General features: G+C 40.5%; 1 protein-coding gene across 1 annotated transcript; it reads left to right on the top strand.

Moving 5' to 3' along the window:
* Positions 1-5,533: 5,533 nt before the first annotated feature.
* On the top strand, positions 5,534-21,803 carry LOC135494313 (myosin-binding protein C, slow-type-like). Its single transcript, XM_064782226.1, has 4 exons — positions 5,534-5,569; positions 19,792-19,871; positions 20,156-20,253; positions 21,382-21,803. The coding sequence occupies exons 1-4, from the start codon at positions 5,534-5,536 to the stop codon at positions 21,801-21,803; spliced, it is 636 nt and encodes a 211-aa protein (XP_064638296.1).
* Positions 21,804-22,033: the final 230 nt, after the last annotated feature.

Raw genomic sequence — 22,033 nt, 5'->3', positions numbered from 1 at the left:
TCTTAGGAAGTACTTTCCCCTGCCCCTTTTTTGGTGCGACACTTCCATTACCCGTTACTTTGGGAAGACCTTTCCCCTGCCCCTTTTTTGGCGCAACACTTCCATTACCCATTATTTTGGGATGTCCTTTCCCTTCCCCCTTTTTTGACACGACACTTCCATAACCGATTACTTTGGAAAGACCTTTCCCCTGCCCCTTTTTTGGCGCGACACTTCCATTACCCATTACTTTGGGAAGTCCTTTCCCCTGCCCCTTTTTTGGCGCGACATTTCGATTACCTATTTCTTTGGGAAGTTCTTTTCCCTGTCCCTGCTGATCGGCAACATCTAATGTTTTTCTTACACGTTTTGGGCCGGCTTTTGCTGGGCTAACTGTCCTTTTCCCTGTAATTTTCCTATTACTAGGTGAATCATCGATCGGTTTGTTAGCCTGGAGTTGTTTGGGCAGGGAACTAATCATGGGTCGGGGTCCTATCATTCACAGCCATGAGTCACAATCTGGTAACTTTTTGTCTCACATATAAAGTTTGGCAGTGGTCATGGGTCGGGGTCTCATCATTCCAAGCCGTAAGTCACAATCAGGAATTTTTTTGTCTCACATATAAAGTTTGGCAGTGATCAGGGGTCGGGGTCCTATCATTCACAGCCACGAGTCACAATCTGGTAACTTTTTGTCTCACGTATGGGCCCACTCATTGTTAATTCAAGAAGCGGATAATAGACGGCGAAAGCATCTGGCCAACTGTGAACTGTCTACTGTGTAAGTGGAAAATGGAGACAGTGAAGAGTTCACTGTTTTGTGCGGAGCATGCTCTGCACTAGCCAGTGGTGATCAGGTCAACATTGGTCCCCCTTAAAAAAAAGGTTCTTCAATCTCAGGCGATTACCATGGATACAGATAAGCCTATCATATCGCTATTGCTGCATGTTCAAATGTCGGTGTCCTGGGTATTTTGTGAAGAGGTAGCTCTGACGATTATTTGAGGAAAATATCAGCTTCTTCTGTGCACGTCCGCAGTGACCAGGCCTCGCATGCTATTTATAGCTCAATCGGATGTTGACATGAACTGGTTCCTGTCAGAGTGCACATGTTCTCAAGGTGAGACTTCGCGGTCAGAATGCTCAAAGAAAAGCCGCAACGACACCCTATTTTGGTATCAAAATTTAAAATTGTTATTATTTTGCTTTCTCAAGGTGATAAGTAGAAGTTTATAAAAATATTATTTCACCATCCATTTTAATCGTCAAGTTATAAGGCGGCAAGGTGAAATTTTCAAAATTTTCATCGATATACAGGGTGTCTCATGTATTGTGCTGCCCCCATGTTCTCATGACTGAATTACTTGATAACAATGAAAGCTGGCCAGATGTATTCTAGAAGCGACAAGCTATTCAGAAATGTATAGGTTTATGTGTGAGAGTGATATACTGCAAGGTCGACAGCCACTTGAACAGGGGTATGCATGAAATGACGTCGCGCCATTTGTGGAGCCAGGTAGGCCCGGCCATTGCACTGGCTAGTGAGACCACAGCAACATGATAAAAACTTGCATGCATTCAATGCAGTGGTCTCACTAGCCAGTGCAATGGCCGGGCCTGCCTGGCTCCACAAATGGCGCGACGTCATTTCATGCATACCCCTGTTCAAGTGGCTGTCGACCTTGCAGTATATCACTCTCACACATAAACCTATACATTTCTGAATAGCTTGTCGCTTCTAGAATACATCTGGCCAGCTTTCATTGTTATCAAGTAATTCAGTCATGAGAACATGGGGGCAGCACAATACATGAGACACCCTGTATATCGATGAAAATTTTGAAAATTTCACCTTGCCGCCTTATAACTTGACGATTAACATGGATGGTGAAATAATATTTTTATAAACTTCTACTTATCACCTTGAGAAAGCAAAATAATAACAATTTTAAATTTTGATACCAAAATAGGGTGTCGTTGCGGCTTTTCTTTGAGCATTTTGACCGCGAAGTCTCACCTTGAGAACATGTGCACTCTGACAGGAACCAGTTCATGTCAACATCCGATTGAGCTATACATAGCATGCGAGGCCTGGTCACTGCGGACGTGCACAGAAGAAGCTGATATTTTCCTCAAATAATCGTCAGAGCTACCTCTTCACAAAATACCCAGGACACCGACATTTGAACATGCAGCAATAGCGATATGATAGGCTCATCTGTATCCATGGTAATCGCCTGAGATTGAAGAACCTTTTTTTTAAGGGGGACCAATGTTGACCTGATCACCACTGGCTAGTGAGACCAGTATACTTCCTGGTACCTGAAAACGAGGTTGGTCTCACTCCACAGTTCCCATGTATTTTTCCATTTATGATTTGTGCGGTCGGGCGGTTGCGGGCGTCCAGTGAGAAACGGGCAGGGCGATTCCGGGCATCTAGGAGCTAAAGGGTTAATATTTTTTCACCATTTTTGAGAGGAAACTTGAATGTGAAGACACAAAACTTTAGATTCTTTGCTAATTTGTAGTTTTTCTGATATCGTTGACTCTGGATTTTCTCCACACTCAGAATCCAGTAAAAATATTTACTTTGGCTGTACTTTTTGAAAATGCTGTGTTGTTCAAAAAAATATTTCGAAAAATTGAAAACTGTAATATTAGATGATTTTTAGCTCACCTTGGTGAGCTTATGACAAGTTATGTCATCACGTCTTGTCACATCCGTCGTCTGTCGGTCAGTCCGTCCGTCTGTCTGCCGTCCGTCCGTCGTCTGTCAACAATGGTGGCACGTTTGCTCACTGTTGTGTCTACAAAGTTGAAACTTTATGTGAGGATGTCTTATGACAATATGACTTGACATACCAAAAATCATTGGAATTTGACCTACTTCCTTGGCTATAGGCAGCCATCTTTGAAAACCGACTTTTGTCAATATCTCATTAATGCTGATAGCTAGAAGCATGAAATTTTTTCTTTGGACACCTCATTTGGACTACATGACATATTACACAGGTTTTTGATTTGACCTACTTTTCAAGGTGACAGAGGTCAAACTTAAAATTTCATCGAAGGTGGCACATTCCATCATTATTTGTCATAGACACTTCAAATTTGGTGTGTAGACACCTATTAGGCATCTCTACGTGTTGGCAAAGATTTAGGTAAATGACAATGTGACCTACTTTTCAGGTGTAGGTAAGGTAGGTCAAAGTCATGAAATCCAAGGTGGGTCATCAAGAAACCTTCACTTTGTGATCTTCAAATGTATGTCATGGATTGTTCGGATCAATCTTAACATAGTGCTTGAAACATGACCTTGACCTCTTGACCTACTTTTCTAAGAAGGTCACAAAGGTCAAACTCGAAAATTTCACTTATATGGTGGCATGTTACGGTAATGTCATTTTGTCCTAGCCTGTTAAAATTTGATATGTAGACACCTATTCGTATTAGGCATCTCTTTATACCCGGTGTGTTTTATACGCAGGAAAATACGGTACATAATGACCTATTTTTCAGGAATCAGGTCATAAAATCCGATGTGGGTCTTATATCAGTGAAACCTTCACTGTGTGACTTTTTTATTGAAATGTCCTTAGATTTATCTGATCAAGCTCAACGTAGTGATGAAGAACATTGAATCGCTTGACCTACTTTTCAAGGTCTCGTTGGTTAATGTTAATCATGACAACCCTCTTTCTTTCATGTCTTTTATACTTGAATAAAAATGAATTGGAAATACTAATACTGATGGTGATATTAAGGACCATTCATCCGTTCGCACCTGTCTTTTATTGCCTCATGTGAACACAATGACCCGAGGACATTTCATTTCAATGCTGCAGTTATACCCAGACAATTTTCTCCACAGTCATATATAGAAGATTTATCCCTTCACAAATTTGTCCTCCAGAACCATTCACTCCATTAGAATTAAATGGTATTCCCTTGTTGTCCTCCAGGTGTTCCCGAGGAGAAGATTTGAAAATTCTGCATCTTCAAAGTCAAAACCTATCCCTGTTATTTTGTCTCCCACCAAGTCATTCCCATGTGAGCACAATGTCCCCAGGACATTTCATTTCTAGTCTGGGATGTGGTTTCATCAGTTGGCGTTGCAGCTCCAGGAAGTTGTGCTCAGAGTGGGGGTACAACGTAGCGGACGTGGATGTGCATGTCCACAATAAATCCAGTTTTAACTTGGCTTAGACTGTAAAATCAACCTTGTCCATTTCAGTGTTGATTCAACAAAATCGTCCAACAGGCTGGGGAGACTGGTCAATGACGGCGAAAGGGCCAGAGTCCGTAACAGCAGAATTGCAGTAATCTTAATTTCTGACACACCACGTCTGGCTTTCTTCGCCGTCAGAGACATAAAATCGGGGGCGGAGTTACGCTATGATTATGGTGTGCCTGGCCTCCCATGGCGAAGAAAGGTATGTGTTTTCTTCATTATCAACTTTCTTGAGAGGACATTACGCTCTCTTGATTTTTGCGCCATGGTCATGCATGATTGGCCAAGAAGATGAGCACTCTTCAACCTTAAAATGCTCCAAATGGCACAACAATCCACCAGGCCTCTGGCACAGTGGCAGTCAAGTGAGAGGCAAGCCACCTTTGAGAAAGGCACACCTAGGAAAATGATTGGATGTCAGAGCCAGAGGACACCAACCCTTGTGGGGAGCCTCATAGCCTAGTGGTTAACAATAACACTGCCGGCCCCTACACAATAGGGCCTGGGTTTGATCGAGGAGAACCAATATTGTATAACTGGATTAACTCGCCTGGCTTTCAGAGAATTCCTGGCCTTTCACAGTCCTTCGTATGAGACTTAAAATTAAGGTTCCTTGTAACTTGTGTCAATTGCGAAACATGAGTAGCTGGGGTTGACTCCCTCTGGCCAGTGTGGCCAGAGTCACAAGGCAAATACACTGAATCGGGGCCTGACCATTGTGGCACGTAAAGAATGCTTTTCCCGCTTTGGAGGAGGAAGAAGTACGTTGTCTTTTTGAAAACTTGGTTCCAAACCTGATTTTATTTTTGAACCTTTTAGGGTGCACATAATCCTAGTACTAAACAAAAAAACATATGGTATGTATAGCAAATCAGTTGGTTTCATTTTTACCAATTATTAATTTCTTTATTGATACATGTACATGTCTTTTCTTTCCTACATTGTAATGTTAAAAAACTTTCTTTAACGACGGCACGTTTATGCGACAGTAGTTATACATTCGCGTTATGTTCTTTGTAGGGGTCGCGAGTTACGCGCGTTTTGCTCTGTACGCACGGGTTGCTCTACACACACACACGAGTCGCCAGTTATAAAGACGCGTTTTAGGACATCATTTAATGCGGAAATAACCGCCCATAGCCTCTCATCGGCCAAGAGACAAATGCTGTGACAGACAAAATCTGCTTGATATTGGGCATGACTAATCGACAATGTTTTCTAGATCTCCCACTAAGCATTGGCCTTGATGGTTCGTCGCCTCATTGTCAAATAGCATTCTCCTCCTGAACATGTATTATTTTGTCTTATAGAACTGGGAAAAAAATGTCTGGTGACGCCAGATTTGAATCAGAGGGACAGGTAAGTGACTAATACTGCCAATATGATCCGACACATATGTGTGAATTGTAGAACCTTCTATGGGTTTTGGCATATTTTACTTCTGCCAGTTGATTTAACCCCTTTATGATGTGTTCAATTTGCAAGCAGGTGCCATGTTTCCCTAACAGCATTTGAAAATGGTGATGACATCAGCATTCGTGTCTCTCAGGCCAGGCACTAATATTCACAACACCCTCTGATCAGGTTACTGGTTAGAAGGGTAGGTGTCCCAGCTTTGTGTGTGGAGTCCACCATTGCTTCCCTGGTTTCAACTGTTCCAGCTGGAATGATTCTAAAAAATGATTTGGCAAGGCCAGAATAACAATCTCTCCAGGAATCTACATGTATCATTCCATTTTCAGTGTGAACTCCATAACCTTTCGGAATCGTTTCATGGTTCTGTGGATATTTGCCCCATGTGCTTTCCTCACTCATAGTCTCATGTCATTGAAAGATGTGTTTAAATATAAAAAAGTCCCAAGTTTCATTAAATTCCACGTTCATATTGAGGAAAATAGGCCTACATGAAATAGGCAGTCTTATATTGTTTCTGTGTGAATTTCTTGCTGGTTAAGTTTAATTTCGATCTGAAAATGTAATGATTGAAATACAAATACATGCAACATGTGCTGGGTTGGTAGACCACTATAACAGTATTTCCACTCTTAAGAGGCAATTTTTTTAAAGATCAACACAGTGGTGGAAATTCACCATCTCCAATTTATTTTTTCATATCACAGTTTTTTGGTACTGTGGCTGGAATAGGAAAATCTGTAATCTCTGTTCTGATTGACCCCATCCCGCCCAAGTGGGCCACGCCCATTTTTTCGGGTCATTTTACAACCATAGCATTTCGATTTCGTCATTTTTTCGACAGAACTGTTGGCCCGTGGTTTTGGTAATGGCACTATCATGGCCAAAAGTGTACCATTTGCAACAATAAAAGTTATGGGTATATGCTTCTGCTTGACGCCAGCACCACCTGCATTGTGGGAAAATGTGAATTGTGCAGCTGAACATGACCCTAACTCACGGCAGAATAGTGTTTCAATGGAATTTATGACTGTTTTTCATTAAGGATAATAATACTGATTGCTGAGAACCATTGGTGTTTTATTCTGCAAGGAGAACAAGGAGCTCAGACTATGGTTGTTGGGCGACCACGCCCATTTATGAACCACCCGCATTTCAAGCACAGTTGCTCCCCATGAAAAACCTCAGTGAAGGATGCAGCTTTGATATCTTTAAACTTACAGTTACAGTACAAACTACAAAATGCGCGGGCAACCCATAGATGATGTTGTATTTAACCCTTTTAGACCATAACGTTTTACCATACACAAAATACAGAGAGGCAATATCCATAGCTCAGACAATTTATGCACAGTATGTGTGGTTTAGACCATTTTTAGTCAAATAGCTATTCGAGTGGTGTCCGTCCATCCATCCATCCATCCATCCATCCATTCATCCGTCCGTGGACAAAATTGGGCATTTTGTAATCATACAACCGAGGCACTTCAAATCTAGTCTTGCTTATAAACACCGCAGAAAATGTTGCTTACGGAAAAAAATTTGGGCGATTCGACTCAAATTCAGCTCCCCAGGGGGCAAAATGCGTAAATGAAAAAACAATTTTTTGACGCTCTATTCCAGCAGATAAAAGCTTGAAATAAAGTTGAAAAGGTCTTCATGATACAGAAGTTTTGATATAAAATAGATTAGTGTCGATTTATATCACCAGTTGGCGGTAGTGAGCAAAACTGTTGTTTGACCCCGGATGATTCCGCTTTAAATTTCCCGCCGAGGTTACCTGGAGTACCATCATCAAGAAAATGGCGGTGACTTTTTTATTTCTACCGGAGCGATGATTTTGTAAGTGACAAATTTTCTTTTTTAAGCCTTCGCGGAAATGTATTTTGGTACGAAACTTCACACGTTCATAGAAAAGATCAACGAGAATGTGTTCAAATGCCCTCATAACGGTGAGTTCAACGGAATTCGGTCAACCTTCGAATGGAGTCAACTTTCTTTGTGAAATTGAAGCGACGACCTCATTATTTATCGTAATTTATGCAGATCTGAGTCCAGCTGATGGGTGATGTTCTGATTTGTGTTCAAACTATTGGAAACTTCGGAAATTAGTTCTATTAGTTCTACTATTCTGCAGGAGTATATTATAGCCATTGATGTTGACAGCTAAAAGCACGAAAACTTTGTTATGACTTGGAGCTGGAGTCAGTATTGTTTTCGCTCAGGTTTCTCGTCCAATCACGTGACCTCTCCAACACTCGATAATGCACTCTTTTCGTCCACGTTTTAGGCCAATCTTTGGCATGAACATGAAATCTAATAAGCGCAGTACTTAAATCAGATGTTTCTCTCGCCTTGAAAACATTCCTGAGTAAAATCCATTGAGATTAGCCGAGTTATATGGCAAGCCGTTTGCTTCAAAAAGTCAAAATGATTTTTTTTCTGGTCGAAATGATTTTTTTCTAGTCAAGATATTTTTTTCAAGTCAAGAAAAAAAATTTGAAATTAAATTTTTTTTTCAATGCGAGATATTTATTTTTCTTCTCATTTAACTTATTGAAGTTGAATCAATTAATAAAAATTTCACTGCGAGAAAAAAATGATTATAAAAATAAAAATAGTGTTTGTAAAATATAATAATGATACATAATAAATACCGAAATAGTGTCGAAAGTAAAAATTTCATACTCGAGTAAAAGTTTCATACTCGAGAAAATAATCAGTCGAGCGCTTCAAAAATAAAGTCGAACATTATGACGTCATCAGTTTTTGTGTACATTGCGCGCGCCGCCTACCAACGTCTCCCCAGAATATGGAGTAGCTGTGAGGACATCCACAACTGTCCTGTCAAAATTTTCATCATCAATGTCGTGATATTTGGAACCAGCCACAGTTGGCATGCCAAACTCATGTCGCCTTCGTAAGAGGGTTGATCGAGATACCATGAGAATGTGGGATATTGCCTCCCATGAAAAATGTTTCTCTTGCAAATATTCAATTATCTGGCGAGGGATCACCAGCCTTAGTCTACCTCTACTGGACAAACGTTCCAATTCAACACCTGGCCAGCCGCGATCAGGCCCGTGTGTCGTGTTATTCTGCAAACCCTCTATCGCGTGCAATACCTGATCGTTAGTGCTGTGCATATGCACCAAGACCTCCGCAAAATCTTCTGCCAAAACAGAACCGGCACCGAAGTGATCGCATGCACGTATATACAGGGCACTCAGAATTCCTAGAATGTCATCTAGTAGCCTGGAACAGTTCTCTAGTTTGTTTTGATCTAATGATTGTCTGGCCCTTTCAGATCGCCGGACCATAGCGGGACACTGACGCAGACACTCGGCAATGTCAACAACATCGCCTCCCGCCATCTTGCATACTGTATAGACTGGTCCCCTGCTATGTATATATGTTGGCATCAGAGTGCGAAGTCAGCAAGAGAACGGCTGGGGACGAGTCTACATACTGTACACGAAAAGTGATGACGTCATAATGTTCGACTTATTTTTTCTGTCTCGAATGTGTTTTTTTTTGTTGAATAGGAAATTTGTCATTTACAATAAATTTTTAACGACTTGAAAAAAAATTTAAAAGAATTAGAAAAATAATCAACTGATAAGTTGTATATAAAAAAATTAATGAAAAAAAATTTTTTTACTTAAAAAAAATGTATATATATTTAAAAAGTCGACTTAAAAAAAAACTTGTAGAATTGAAAAAAAATGTGTAAACTTGAAAATACTAATTTCAACTTTTTGAAGAAATTTCTTGACTTGAAATATTTTTTCTTGACTTGAAAAAAAAATCTCGACTTGAAAAAAGTCATCTCGACTTTTTGAAGCAAACGGCTTGCCATAGAGTTAATCTACTTTTTCCGTGCTTAAAATCTCTGCCGCTGAATTCTATATATAGAAACTATTAACATCGCGGCAGTGTGGTTCCCATTGTGCGCCCTCCCACTTCACACCATGTCAGGAAGTTTTACGGAGAGGGAGGGCGTGCAAAATTTCGTCACGTTTTCCTGGCAATGCCTCTTGCCAGACCAGTCAAGCATTGGGAAAGCATCTTTAATTCAGACAACGTTGGAACTAGTAAAACGAATATGTTAATTTGCAGAATTAAAGCAGATTTCACCACTAACCAGTCAAATCGGAATACGACGGCGCAAAATGTTCTCGCTTTCCTCCTGCTAAAAAACCTTGTTCCCGTTCTCCTATTTTAATTTATGCCAAGGAATATGATATGATCTGTTTTCACTTGTTTGTAATTAAATGGTATTCATATAATGAGATCAATTGTAGTGTCCGTGTCAGATCCCATCGTTCAACTAGTCTTCTCTCCCCAGGTGCCTCACAGACACGGACCTTCACAGGTCCCCATACTCAAGACCAACTCTTACGATATCGCCCTCAAAACTATCCTGGAGTCATGAATTTACAGGTGCTCCTGTGAAATCTCAGTTCTAGTTTATTTATCAAACTTTATCGAGTGTTCTCGAATCGAATGGATGTGTCGATCGTCGGGGCGGATTGATACGTGGTTAGGTTGTGCGTCCAAGGCGATTAGGTCATTCCGTTAGTTTGAGAAAGGTCATGATCATGAAGATGCGTGTTGTGTTATCATAACCGGAAAATAAGTTGAAGTTATTATTAGTACTACGATTCTTACATGAGTAAAAAGTAGACGTTTTAAGCAACACAATAATGTTACTCCCATAAAAAAACTGTCAATTCTCCTTACCACTCACAGAAGCCAAGCCATTGGCATTGCTGTTAAGTTATGCAGGGGCTTAATCAATTACCTGCACTCCCTGTGGGGTGAATAACATTACCTTTTGAACAGCTGGCTGTACGGGGATGATTGGAACAGCCGGTATACCTGCTGACCTGCTGAACCCAGGTTAATGTTATTTTCAATCCACAATTGCAGGTCACCTGATTTTCGAGATTTCGCGGGAAATGAAATTGTAAACAAACGCATGTGTGCAGTTCAAATGTAAACAAAAATGTATTTTTGGTACTTTTGGTTGCTGGACTTGGGTTTTCCCGCAGTTAGGAGCTGGGGTCAAATTGGTGGTCTATTGTGCTGTTTTAGTCAGAGGTAGCCCTTGATTACGAAGGGATTTTCAAATTAAGGTGACCATGGTCTTTTTATGTGCTCAGCTCACCACAGCTTTCAATACTTGATGTATCTGATGAGGCGCGCGGAACCTGACATGGCCTTACCAAGGAGCTGCTCACGGTGCTGAACTTCTAACTTGCCTGTCGACTAAGTGCCTTTTTGGCCGAGATATTGCTACATGTAGGAGGAGCACGCATTTTAAATTTATAGTAGTGATAGTACAGTTGGTTCGAGCCATTTGGAAGCCGACATGTGAAGGCCTATCTGGGTTCTCCTTCTTCTCCGTATAAAAAGGGGCATATTGCTGACTAAGGAACAAGGCATATTGACATTGCCTTATCATCTCTATGGGACCAATTGATACTTTAATATGCACGCATACATCATGCCATTTCAGGGTCCGAGTCTGTGGACAATTGGTTTGATTAATTTGTCTCTTCGATATTGCTCCTTTATTGCATTAGATTTTCATCGCAATTCAATCTATTCAAGATATAGCCAATTTGAACCTGTCTGCGCCAAGGATAGATTGGTTCCAGATCGACTCACTAGGGATACGCAGTAGAGCACAATGTCATGAAAACCGACCCTTTGTATTGTAAATTCCAATCACCTGCAGGACAGGTCAATTTCTCTCAATAAAATTAATTTTGTTGACTCCTGTAACCTCTACCTTATTAAAAAAAAAGACAGTGGTGTAAGTCCCAAACTGGTAATTTCTATTTATTTTGACCTCTGTTAAATCAGGATACCTCTCAATTACAGGCAGCATTTTGTAATCCTTGTGCTGTACAACCCAGCCTGGACATACCACAGTTGTCCATGGAGAAGTCTCATCCTCTCTGACACTTCTTTTCTGTAAAGCTACCGATACAACATACTGAACTAGGGATATCTTCCGTTGCCTCCTGTAATATTTATATACCATGGCTGATTAGTTCAATCATATTTCATCCAGCTGGCAGCTCTGCATTGGAAACTTTAGTGGTATAACGTGTTCTCTTGACCTTCAAACAGTAGTATAAAGCCGATATTAACTACTTTATACCCTCAGTCCTATGTTATTAGGTCATCCAGCTGAGCGCCAGGCCCTTGGCCCTCTTGTTACCAATTCCAATGAATTTCTTCCAGCATGTACCCTTTGCATGCTTTTACCGTATGCAGCTTGAAGAACGTTGATAGGTGTTTCCAATCATTTTGTGGGAAATGTAATACCATATTTGGCGTTGAAAGGGACACTGGATCTGTATCAGAAAAATTTCCACCAAAATATCAGAAAACAATTTACTTCAAGTCAATGTATGAAAAAAAACCTCACACCTTTATTGTTTACGACAAGTTATAGCGAAGCCATTTTTAAAAGGGGTTGCAAATACCCATGCCGACTTTCCGGCGGCTCGTATCGATCCTGAAGTCCTCTCATTACACTGCCGACATCAAGCGGCGGGATAGCCGTCAGGCACACATTCATAAACAGATGGCCAATCAAATTGCGCGGGCAATTCGTAGCGCGGGCAGTTGCGCCCCCCCCCCCCCCCCCCCCTATTCAAAATTGCTGGAACCGCCCCTGGTATGACTTCTAGCGTTCTATTCTGTAGACGTTTCTTAAGCTTGCAGCACACTGGACGCCAACTCCGGCGTCCAGTGAAGTTTTTTTGCCGCCAGTGCCTGAATGCCAGAGTTGGCATTCAGTGTGCTTCCGATGAACTTTGGAGTTGGTGGCCAACTGGATGCCGGGATAAAGTGGCAGCCGAAGATGCCACGGACCGCCAAGTGTGTGCTGAATGTGATCCTCTCGCCGCCAGCTCTGGTGTCCATAGGCATCTAGAGGCATTCAGTCAAACTCCTTTGGACACCGGAGTTGGCGTCCAGTGTGCTGCAGGCTCTATTTCTACAGTCCAGCTGTCTCATAACTACATGTAACCTGGTCTCTGCTCAAGGTACTTTAAACATACAGTCATATGCACAATGATGCAGTGGTAAATCAGATGTCTGTACCCCCGGGGTCAGCGGTCGACACGTACTCGACGTCGAGTTTGTGTCGAGTGCTGCGGTGCCTGATTATTTTCAAACGTCGAGTTTCTGGCGAATGGGATTGGGAAAGGTGTCGACGAATGTCTGGGGTAGCCGGATTTTGCAAATGTCGGGTTTCTGTCGAGCGATAAACCACAAGAAATAATGAAATGGCCAGGGCCATTGTGCTCACCTCATGTGGAGGAAAGATGGATAAAGAGCATGGTATTGTGTCATGCAGTGTTAGGTTTGATGTAGGTCCAAGCAATTACAATTTCCCCAAAATGGCCAATTTACAGTACATTCGACCTCTGTGACCTTGAAAAGTAGGTCAAATCAAAGAATACCCGGGTGACACATTGAATGGTTGTTAGAATTAGATGTACCTATGATATAAAATTGGTGCCAATCGGGCAAGTCATTTCTAGGAATAATGGCATTTTGAAGAATTTAGGATTTGGCCCCCTCCCTGGAGGCCAAACGGCAAATCAGATCGCACCAAACTTCGATACCTGAGATCACCTGACCAAGGGGTACATGTGTACTTAATTTGTGATCAATAGTCATTGCAGTTAAGAAACGTGCCATAGTTACGGCCTGACGGCGAATTTATGCCATTTGACCTCTGTGACCTTGACAAGAAGGTCAAATTAAAAACCTGTGTGACATATACTGTATGGTGGTTAGATGTACCCATGATATCAAATTGGTGGCAATCGGGCAAGAAGTTAAGGAATAATCACATTTTTAAGGTTTTTGGATTTTGCCCCCTGGTGGTCAAGTGGTGAATCATATTGGACCAAACTTTGGTCCCTGAGATCACCTGACTAAGGGGTAAATGTGTACCAAATTTGTCATCAATAGTCATTGCAGTTTAGAAACGTGCCATCGTTACATCCTAACGGCCAATTAACACCATTTGACCTCTGTGACCTTGAAAAGGAGGTCAAATCAAAAACCCGGAGGATATATGATGCACCTTTGCTAGAAGTACCTACCATATTTTTTTCAAAATTTCCCGACTACTATTAAGGGAGATATTGCATATTTTCACTTTTAACGTTTGGCCCCCTGGTGGCCAAACCATGAAACGAATCGGACCGAAACTTGGTCTCTAAGGTGTCATCACATAAGGGTACATGTGTACCAAGTTTCAACTCAATAGCTCTAACAGTTACGAAACGTGCCCTGCTAACGGACGACGGACGACGACGACGACGACGACGACGGACGACGGACGCCACGGTATGGGATAAGCTCACCTCTGCTAAGAGGTGAGCTAAAAATTAAAAGAAAATGCGGATCGTCGGCTGACGCACATGTTACGCACAGAACCGGAAAGATGGCTGCCGGCAGCAAAAGCTTGCTGGTGATTTTTTCGTTCGGAACCAGTCTCATTCATTCACATTACTGAGACTGGTATGTCACGACATTTCTCTCGTCACGAACTAGATTTGGGGGCGTTGGCTTCCGGTGTCTGGTCAAGTGGTTTATCGAGTTTTTCAAATAAAACATTAATTTCAAGACCGATTTCGACAAAAGAATATTAGCTTACTTAATCTGTAATTATGAAATCGACCAAACTCTAGTACTTACTCCAAATATTTATTGTCAAAACAAACTCCTTTTGAAAATGAGAAGGGGATTCCCAGAAATCCTCGTGCCTACAGAATACCAGAGCGTTCAGTATTGCTCAGTGCAGTGTACATCAGCTGTACATTGGGCTTCCTTCTTTATAGTGAATCGACGCATCCCCCTCGACCCTCCGCTAGCGCGCCGTAGGGTGGAGGTTACCTGGACTAATTTTTGTAGTGTTTACGACAGTTTTTTACAAAATATGTTGCTCTAACAATGAAATGTGAATAGACTTAATGTCTGTTCTCCCCTTCGGTCATGGTGAAAAAATAGTGAACTCTGATCTCAATTGATTTGGTGAAAAGTGAGAACCTGATGAAATGATGCTTGGCAATTCAATAGTGAGAAAGTGTCGAGTTCTGACCCTCACTTTTTTTCCAAGGGGTGAATAGGTGTCGAGTGTCTGACCCCCAGCGGTACAGACATCTCATTGACCGCTGCATGAATTAGAAGGCCGTTCCCTATTCAACTCCGGGTAAATCCTTTTTATTACCCCGAGGCCGAATGTCGGCCTTGGGGGTATTGTCGTCAGTGGCGGCGTCTGTCCTCCGCGTCGGTCCGCCTTGCCGTCCGTCCGTCCGTCCATCTTACTTTGTCCAGGCCATTGCTCTGTGCCTATCAATAGGGGCTTTTGGTATGTGCATCCAACAATGAACCTGTGCGCTGCGCCATTATTTTTTCATTTTAACACTTCATGGCTGATATAGAGGGCACTTCTCAAAAAGTTTGTCCGGTCCATTGCTCGGCACCTATCAACAGTAGCCTTCTGATATTAACAGGGTAGGTGCATCCAGAGACAAGACCACAATTGATTTTTTAAGCCTTTTAGCAGTTAAATTGTCAATGTTTGACCGCGACGCATCAAAGAACGCGTGGTGTTGTGAATCTGAAATTTAGATTATGTTATTCCGGACAGTCGGGCAAGTAAATGGTGAAAAATAAAATGGTGATTGACCACGGAAATTTTTTTTTAATCGACAAATTAGACAGACTTTGATATTTCCACTCTTTTCAGCCAACTGGCAGAAAAAACTCAAAACACGCCCCCTATTACCCAATTAGCAAAATTCGAAATTAATTTTTTCATCAAATAATTTCTTTATATCTGTAGACTTGCCACAACAAATACTTTTTCAATACCTCTCCAAATATGTACTTGAGAGTAAAAAACATGCACTCGTCTAATAGATAGGCCTGGACCCTCCAACCTATGAATATTCATTAGTGGTCTTGTCTCAATGAAGGTACATTTCAGGGGTTAACATTTTGAGATTTTTTTCAAACTAATGTACATGACATCCCACAACTCTCCAACAAAGGAAAGTCATATCTGGACATTTTTGGAGAAATGAGAGACATTTCAAAGAGTGGTACAACTGTGCCAAAGCGACGAAAGAGGACAAAATCGACAAAAAGTCATGATTTTGCACCCAACAGCACCAAATTCAAAGACCTGCCCTGGCCAGAATAAGCAAGCTATGGAGCTGAAACTTTAGGATGTGATTTAGGAATATCTTTGCTGCTTAGGGCACAACTTTCAGAATCAAGGCCTAAGTAGTTTCAAAGAAATTACAAAATGAATGGCAACACAACAAGACTTGTAAAAATGAAACCGAACTTAGACCGGGGTTAGGTTGACTCTTATTTGGGTCAAATTAAGTTTTTTTCTCATTATTTTGGCTTGTTTTGACCTTAAATCATCAGCAATACAATATTCTAAATGAATTAGAGTGATTTGAGCACATTCAAATTTTTCACTATATTGACCCAAAATGTAGCGTAAATAAGGTACATTTCAGGGGTTAGCATTTTGAGATTTTTTTCAAACTAATGTACATGACATCCCACAACTCTCCAACAAAGGAAAGTCATATCTGGACATTTTTGGAGAAATGAGAGACATTTCAAAGAGTGGTACAACTGTGCCAAAGCGACGAAAGAGGACAAAATCGACAAAAAGTCATGATTTTGCACCCAACAGCACCAAATTCAAAGACCTGCCCTGGCCAGAATAAGCAAGCTATGGAGCTAAAACTTTAGGATGTGATTTAGGAATATCTTTGCTGCTTAGGGCACAACTTTCAGAATCAAGGCCTAAGTAGTTTCAAAGAAATTACAAAATGAATGGCAACACAACAAGACTTGTAAAAATGAAACCGAACTTAGACCGGGGTTAGGTTGACTCTTATTTGGGTCAAATTAAGTTTTTTTCTCATTATTTTGGCTTGTTTTGACCTTAAATCATCAGCAATACAATATTCTAAATGAATTAGAGTGATTTGAGCACATTCAAATTTTTCACTATATTGACCCAAAATGTAGTGTAAATAAGGTACATTTCAGGGGTTAACATTTTGAGATTTTTTTCAAACTAATGTACATGACATCCCACAACTCTCCAACAAAAGAAAGTCATATCTGGACATTTTTGGAGAAATGAGAGACATTTCAAAGAGTGGTACAACTGTGCCAAAGCGACGAAAGAGGACAAAATCGACAAAAAGTCATGATTTTGCACCCAACAGCACCAAATTCAAAGACCTGCCCTGGCCAGAATAAGCAAGCTATGGAGCTGAAACTTTAGGATGTGATTTAGGAATATCTTTGCTGCTTAGGGCACAACTTTCAGAATCAAGGCCTAAGTAGTTTCAAAGAAATTACAAAATGAATGGCAACACAACAAGACTTGTAAAAATGAAACCGAACTTAGACCGGGGTTAGGTTGACTCTTATTTGGGTCAAATTAAGTTTTTTTCTCATTATTTTAGCTTGTTTTGACCTTAAATCATCAGCAATACAATATTCTAAATGAATTAGAGTGATTTGAGCACATTCAAATTTTTCACTATATTGACCCAAAATGTAGTGTAAATAAGGTACATTTCAGGGGTTAGCATTTTGAGATTTTTTTCAAACTAATGTACATGACATCCCACAACTCTCCAACAAAGGAAAGTCATATCTGGACATTTTTGGAGAAATGAGAGACATTTCAAAGAGTGGTACAACTGTGCCAAAGCGACGAAAGAGGACAAAATCGACAAAAAGTCATGATTTTGCACCCAACAGCACCAAATTCAAAGACCTGCCCTGGCCAGAATAAGCAAGCTATGGAGCTGAAACTTTAGGATGTGATTTAGGAATATCTTTGCTGCTTAGGGCACAACTTTCAGAATCAAGGCCTAAGTAGTTTCAAAGAAATTACAAAATGAATGGCAACACAACAAGACTTGTAAAAATGAAACCGAACTTAGACCGGGGTTAGGTTGACTCTTATTTGGGTCAAATTAAGTTTTTTTCTCATTATTTTGGCTTGTTTTGACCTTAAATCATCAGCAATACAATATTCTAAATGAATTAGAGTGATTTGAGCACATTCAAATTTTTCACTATATTGACCCAAAATGTAGTGTAAATAAGGTACATTTCAGGGGTTAACATTTTGAGATTTTTTTCAAACTAATGTACATGACATCCCACAACTCTCCAACAAAAGAAAGTCATATCTGGACATTTTTGGAGAAATGAGAGACATTTCAAAGAGTGGTACAACTGTGCCAAAGCGACGAAAGAGGACAAAATCGACAAAAAGTCATGATTTTGCACCCAACAGCACCAAATTCAAAGACCTGCCCTGGCCAGAATAAGCAAGCTATGGAGCTGAAACTTTAGGATGTGATTTAGGAATATCTTTGCTGCTTAGGGCACAACTTTCAGAATCAAGGCCTAAGTAGTTTCAAAGAAATTACAAAATGAATGGCAACACAACAAGACTTGTAAAAATGAAACCGAACTTAGACCGGGGTTAGGTTGACTCTTATTTGGGTCAAATTAAGTTTTTTTCTCATTATTTAGGCTTGTTTTGACCTTAAATCATCAGCAATACAATATTCTAAATGAATTAGAGTGATTTGAGCACATTCAAATTTTTCACTATATTGACCCAAAATGTAGTGTAAATAAGGTACATTTCAGGGGTTAACATTTTGAGATTTTTTTCAAACTAATGTACATGACATCCCACAACTCTCCAACAAAAGAAAGTCATATCTGGACATTTTTGGAGAAATGAGAGACATTTCAAAGAGTGGTACAACTGTGCCAAAGCGACGAAAGAGGACAAAATCGACAAAAAGTCATGATTTTGCACCCAACAGCACCAAATTCAAAGACCTGCCCTGGCCAGAATAAGCAAGCTATGGAGCTGAAACTTTAGGATGTGATTTAGGAATATCTTTGCTGCTTAGGGCACAACTTTCAGAATCAAGGCCTAAGTAGTTTCAAAGAAATTACAAAATGAATGGCAACACAACAAGACTTGTAAAAATGAAACCGAACTTAGACCGGGGTTAGGTTGACTCTTATTTGGGTCAAATTAAGTTTTTTTCTCATTATTTTGGCTTGTTTTGACCTTAAATCATCAGCAATACAATATTCTAAATGAATTAGAGTGATTTGAGCACATTCAAATTTTTCACTATATTGACCCAAAATGTAGTGTAAATAGAGACAAGACCACAATTGATTTTTTAAGCCTTTTAGCAGTTAAATTGTCAATGTTTGACCGCGACGCATCAAAGAACGCGTGGTGTTGTGAATCTGAAATTTAGATTATGTTATTCCGGACAGTCGGGCAAGTAAATGGTGAAAAATGAAATGGTGATTGACCACGGAAATTTTTTTTTAATCGACAAATTAGACAGACTTTGATATTTCCACTCTTTTCAGCCAACTGGCAGAAAAAACTCAAAACACGCCCCCTATTACCCAATTAGCAAAATTCGAAATTAATTTTTTCATCAAATAATTTCTTTATATCTGTAGACTTGCCACAACAAATATTTTTTCAATACCTCTCCAAATATGTACTTGAGAGTAAAAAACATGCACTCGTCTAATAGATAGGCCAGGACCATCCAACCTATGAATATTCATTAGTGGTCTTGTCTCTCCAACAATGAACCTGTGTGCTGCGCCATTATTTTTTCATTTTAACCCTTCGTGGCTGATATAGATGGCGCTACTCAAAAAGTTTGTCCACTACCCATTTTCAAATCTCCAATTCTATTCATTACTCCACCATAAGCAGTCATATATTCCCTTTCTTCCAAAAGTATTATTAGACAACAATGAAAATTACTATACACTATTCGCGGTTCGTTCGGTGGGATTTGCCACGCTTTGCGTTGTTCTTGTCTATATGAAGGTTGGCTCTGGGTTAACTCCTTGTTCCTGTTGCCAGACATTGCCATTGTTTCTCTTCAGTAGGGTCTTTGCTTCCCTTTATGAGAAAGAGATGGGGGGTTGGCATTTGGTGCTCCCTTCTTGCCAAAATGGCTAACTTCATGACGACATTGTTCTGTTTCTTAAAAGAGCTTCTTCTCTTAATTTTTCAGCATGTGCAGCGTCAAAACCACCAAGTCCGGTCAATTCAAATAAACGAGGACTTGACACTGAATAGGTTTCTCGAAAATTGGTAAGATTCTTTGCCTTAATTAGCTCAGATGATGAAGTCAGCTGTGGTGGTAATAATATGACTGTCCATCCATTTGTCCGTTCATCAACCATTCATAGCAGACGTTATACGCGGGTTCTACTGTTGCGAAGTTCTTTTCCCTCCTCTTGGTCTCAGAGACACCTAAAAATTTTGTCACTCTCTGGTTCCAAGTACTTTATGAACCAGCGCTCAAAGTGGCTAAAAAACTAATGCCATTATGACCAAGACTCCTGCAAAAAAACTTAAATCCTTTTGTATTTCAGTCGTTTGGATTCTGCTGAAAACCTGGCAAAGGTTAAGCAGAATTTTCAAGATACAACTGCTGCTGATCTTTTTAAGTTGGCAGAGGATGATCCATTAGGTAATTATGACTCATATCTAAGTATTTTAATTCAATTTCATGTCTATTGTGCTGTACTCACACTCTCCTTCATGCATTTCATATACATACATTGTGGCAACCAGTTTGGAAATGTGAGAGATAGTTTCACCATTTCCAGCGGTCAGGAATAATTTCAGCAAATTAAATTGTTATTGCAACTTCATACATTAGTGATGTTCAAATTCCATTTCGGTCTCATCTGAACCGGCAGCATTTGTTGGCAGATCTCATCCATTCCAAGAAGATTGTTATGTAATGCTGCCAAGTATGGTAGCAATGAACATTTATTGAGGGCCTACGTGTGTTGCTGAACAAGTTTGTATAGGGCATGAATGGTGACTTGATGAACTTACTGTACAACAGGAAAATTTTTCGTGCTGGATATTTTTTGTGAATTTCGCAAGAGGGTCCAGGTCGCGAAAATTTCATGCCGCGAACATGTTCTGTTTCTTGCGTAAAATTTTCGTCCAGCTTTCATTCAGCTGTGGCTCATGTAATCAGATTTTTTCGGCTATCAGAAGCCATTGTTTGGCCATCCTAGCAACTTGCGGGGTAGCTTGTTTGCCTGATTGCCGGCTACTTTGGTTTTTTATTCAGTTGATTACTTGATGAGGGACGCCAAACTGTAATTGACAACCGTTTTTGAAAATCCATTATGCGTGAAATGCAATGCGCTGAAGTACAGTAAGTTGGGCTGATAGGGTATTCTAAACAGCACCTATCTGGAAATTTTGCAATGCAAATGAAAAAAAGTGAGCCCTTGACTCGCAAATATGTCCTGTCGTGAATATGCCTGTGATCTGATATTCGCGGAAATTTCATGCCCCGAAAGGATGCTGTTCTACAGGAGTAATTTGAGTTTTTTTGAATGTGTTAGGTGCATTCCATTTTTGCTGATTTTCAATACATCGTCATGCTATATATATGCCGACTTGACCCACATCTTTCACTGATATGGGGCTGGGGGAAAGCTCTCATCAACATAGTTGGGAAGGGTTTAGGAAAAACCCTCAACGGATGCTCCTGATTTGACTGATATTATGACCGTGTGAAGTTTAGGTCATTTCTGATAATTTAATGACCACCATCACCATTATTTTTTTTCAGACAAACCCGGAGTACCTAATGCGCCAACTGTCTCACAATTCGTTAGGGACTCTGCCATAGTGTCATGGAAACCACCAGGAGATGATGGAGGCTCTCAAATCATTGGCTACAATGTTAAATGTCTTCAACGCTGCCCGACCTCCAGCACCTGCTCGGCCAAACTAAATGAAACAATCATCAAAAATCTGACTTTCGTAGATGAAGACTTAGTTGAAGGCATGGAGTACATGTTCTGCATTGCAGCTGTGAACAAGGTGGGGGTTGGACCGTTCGGCCCACCTAGCATTGCAATCAAGGTTCCATTTGTCGATGATGTGCCTGCAATAGACACGGTGCTTGATGATGCTGCAGTAGTCAGTCCTAAGGAAATTATTCCTGGTTGCCTTGTTCATCCAAGAAAATCTCCTGAGATAAGATGGTAAGTTCCTACAAAGATTTCCCCCATAGAACCTAGTGTCATGTGGCTTGATAGCCAGAATAAAGTAGCGTTGAAAATTGTACCAAAATGGTTGTTCCTTAGGGTAGTTGATAAAGTATGGAATTAGTGAAACCTTGGAAACACTGATAAACCTTGGAATATTCAATGTAAACCATGGAATCACTGTGCAAATAGCGCGGGAAATCGGGTGCGTTCCTTCCACGATTTATACCC

The sequence above is a fragment of the Lineus longissimus genome, chromosome 10, assembly GCF_910592395.1.
Source record: "Lineus longissimus chromosome 10, tnLinLong1.2, whole genome shotgun sequence".
NCBI classification, from domain to species: domain Eukaryota; kingdom Metazoa; phylum Nemertea; class Pilidiophora; order Heteronemertea; family Lineidae; genus Lineus; species Lineus longissimus.
The sequence above is the reverse complement of the archived record's forward strand: the minus strand, read 5'-3'. Positions and strand labels throughout refer to the sequence as shown.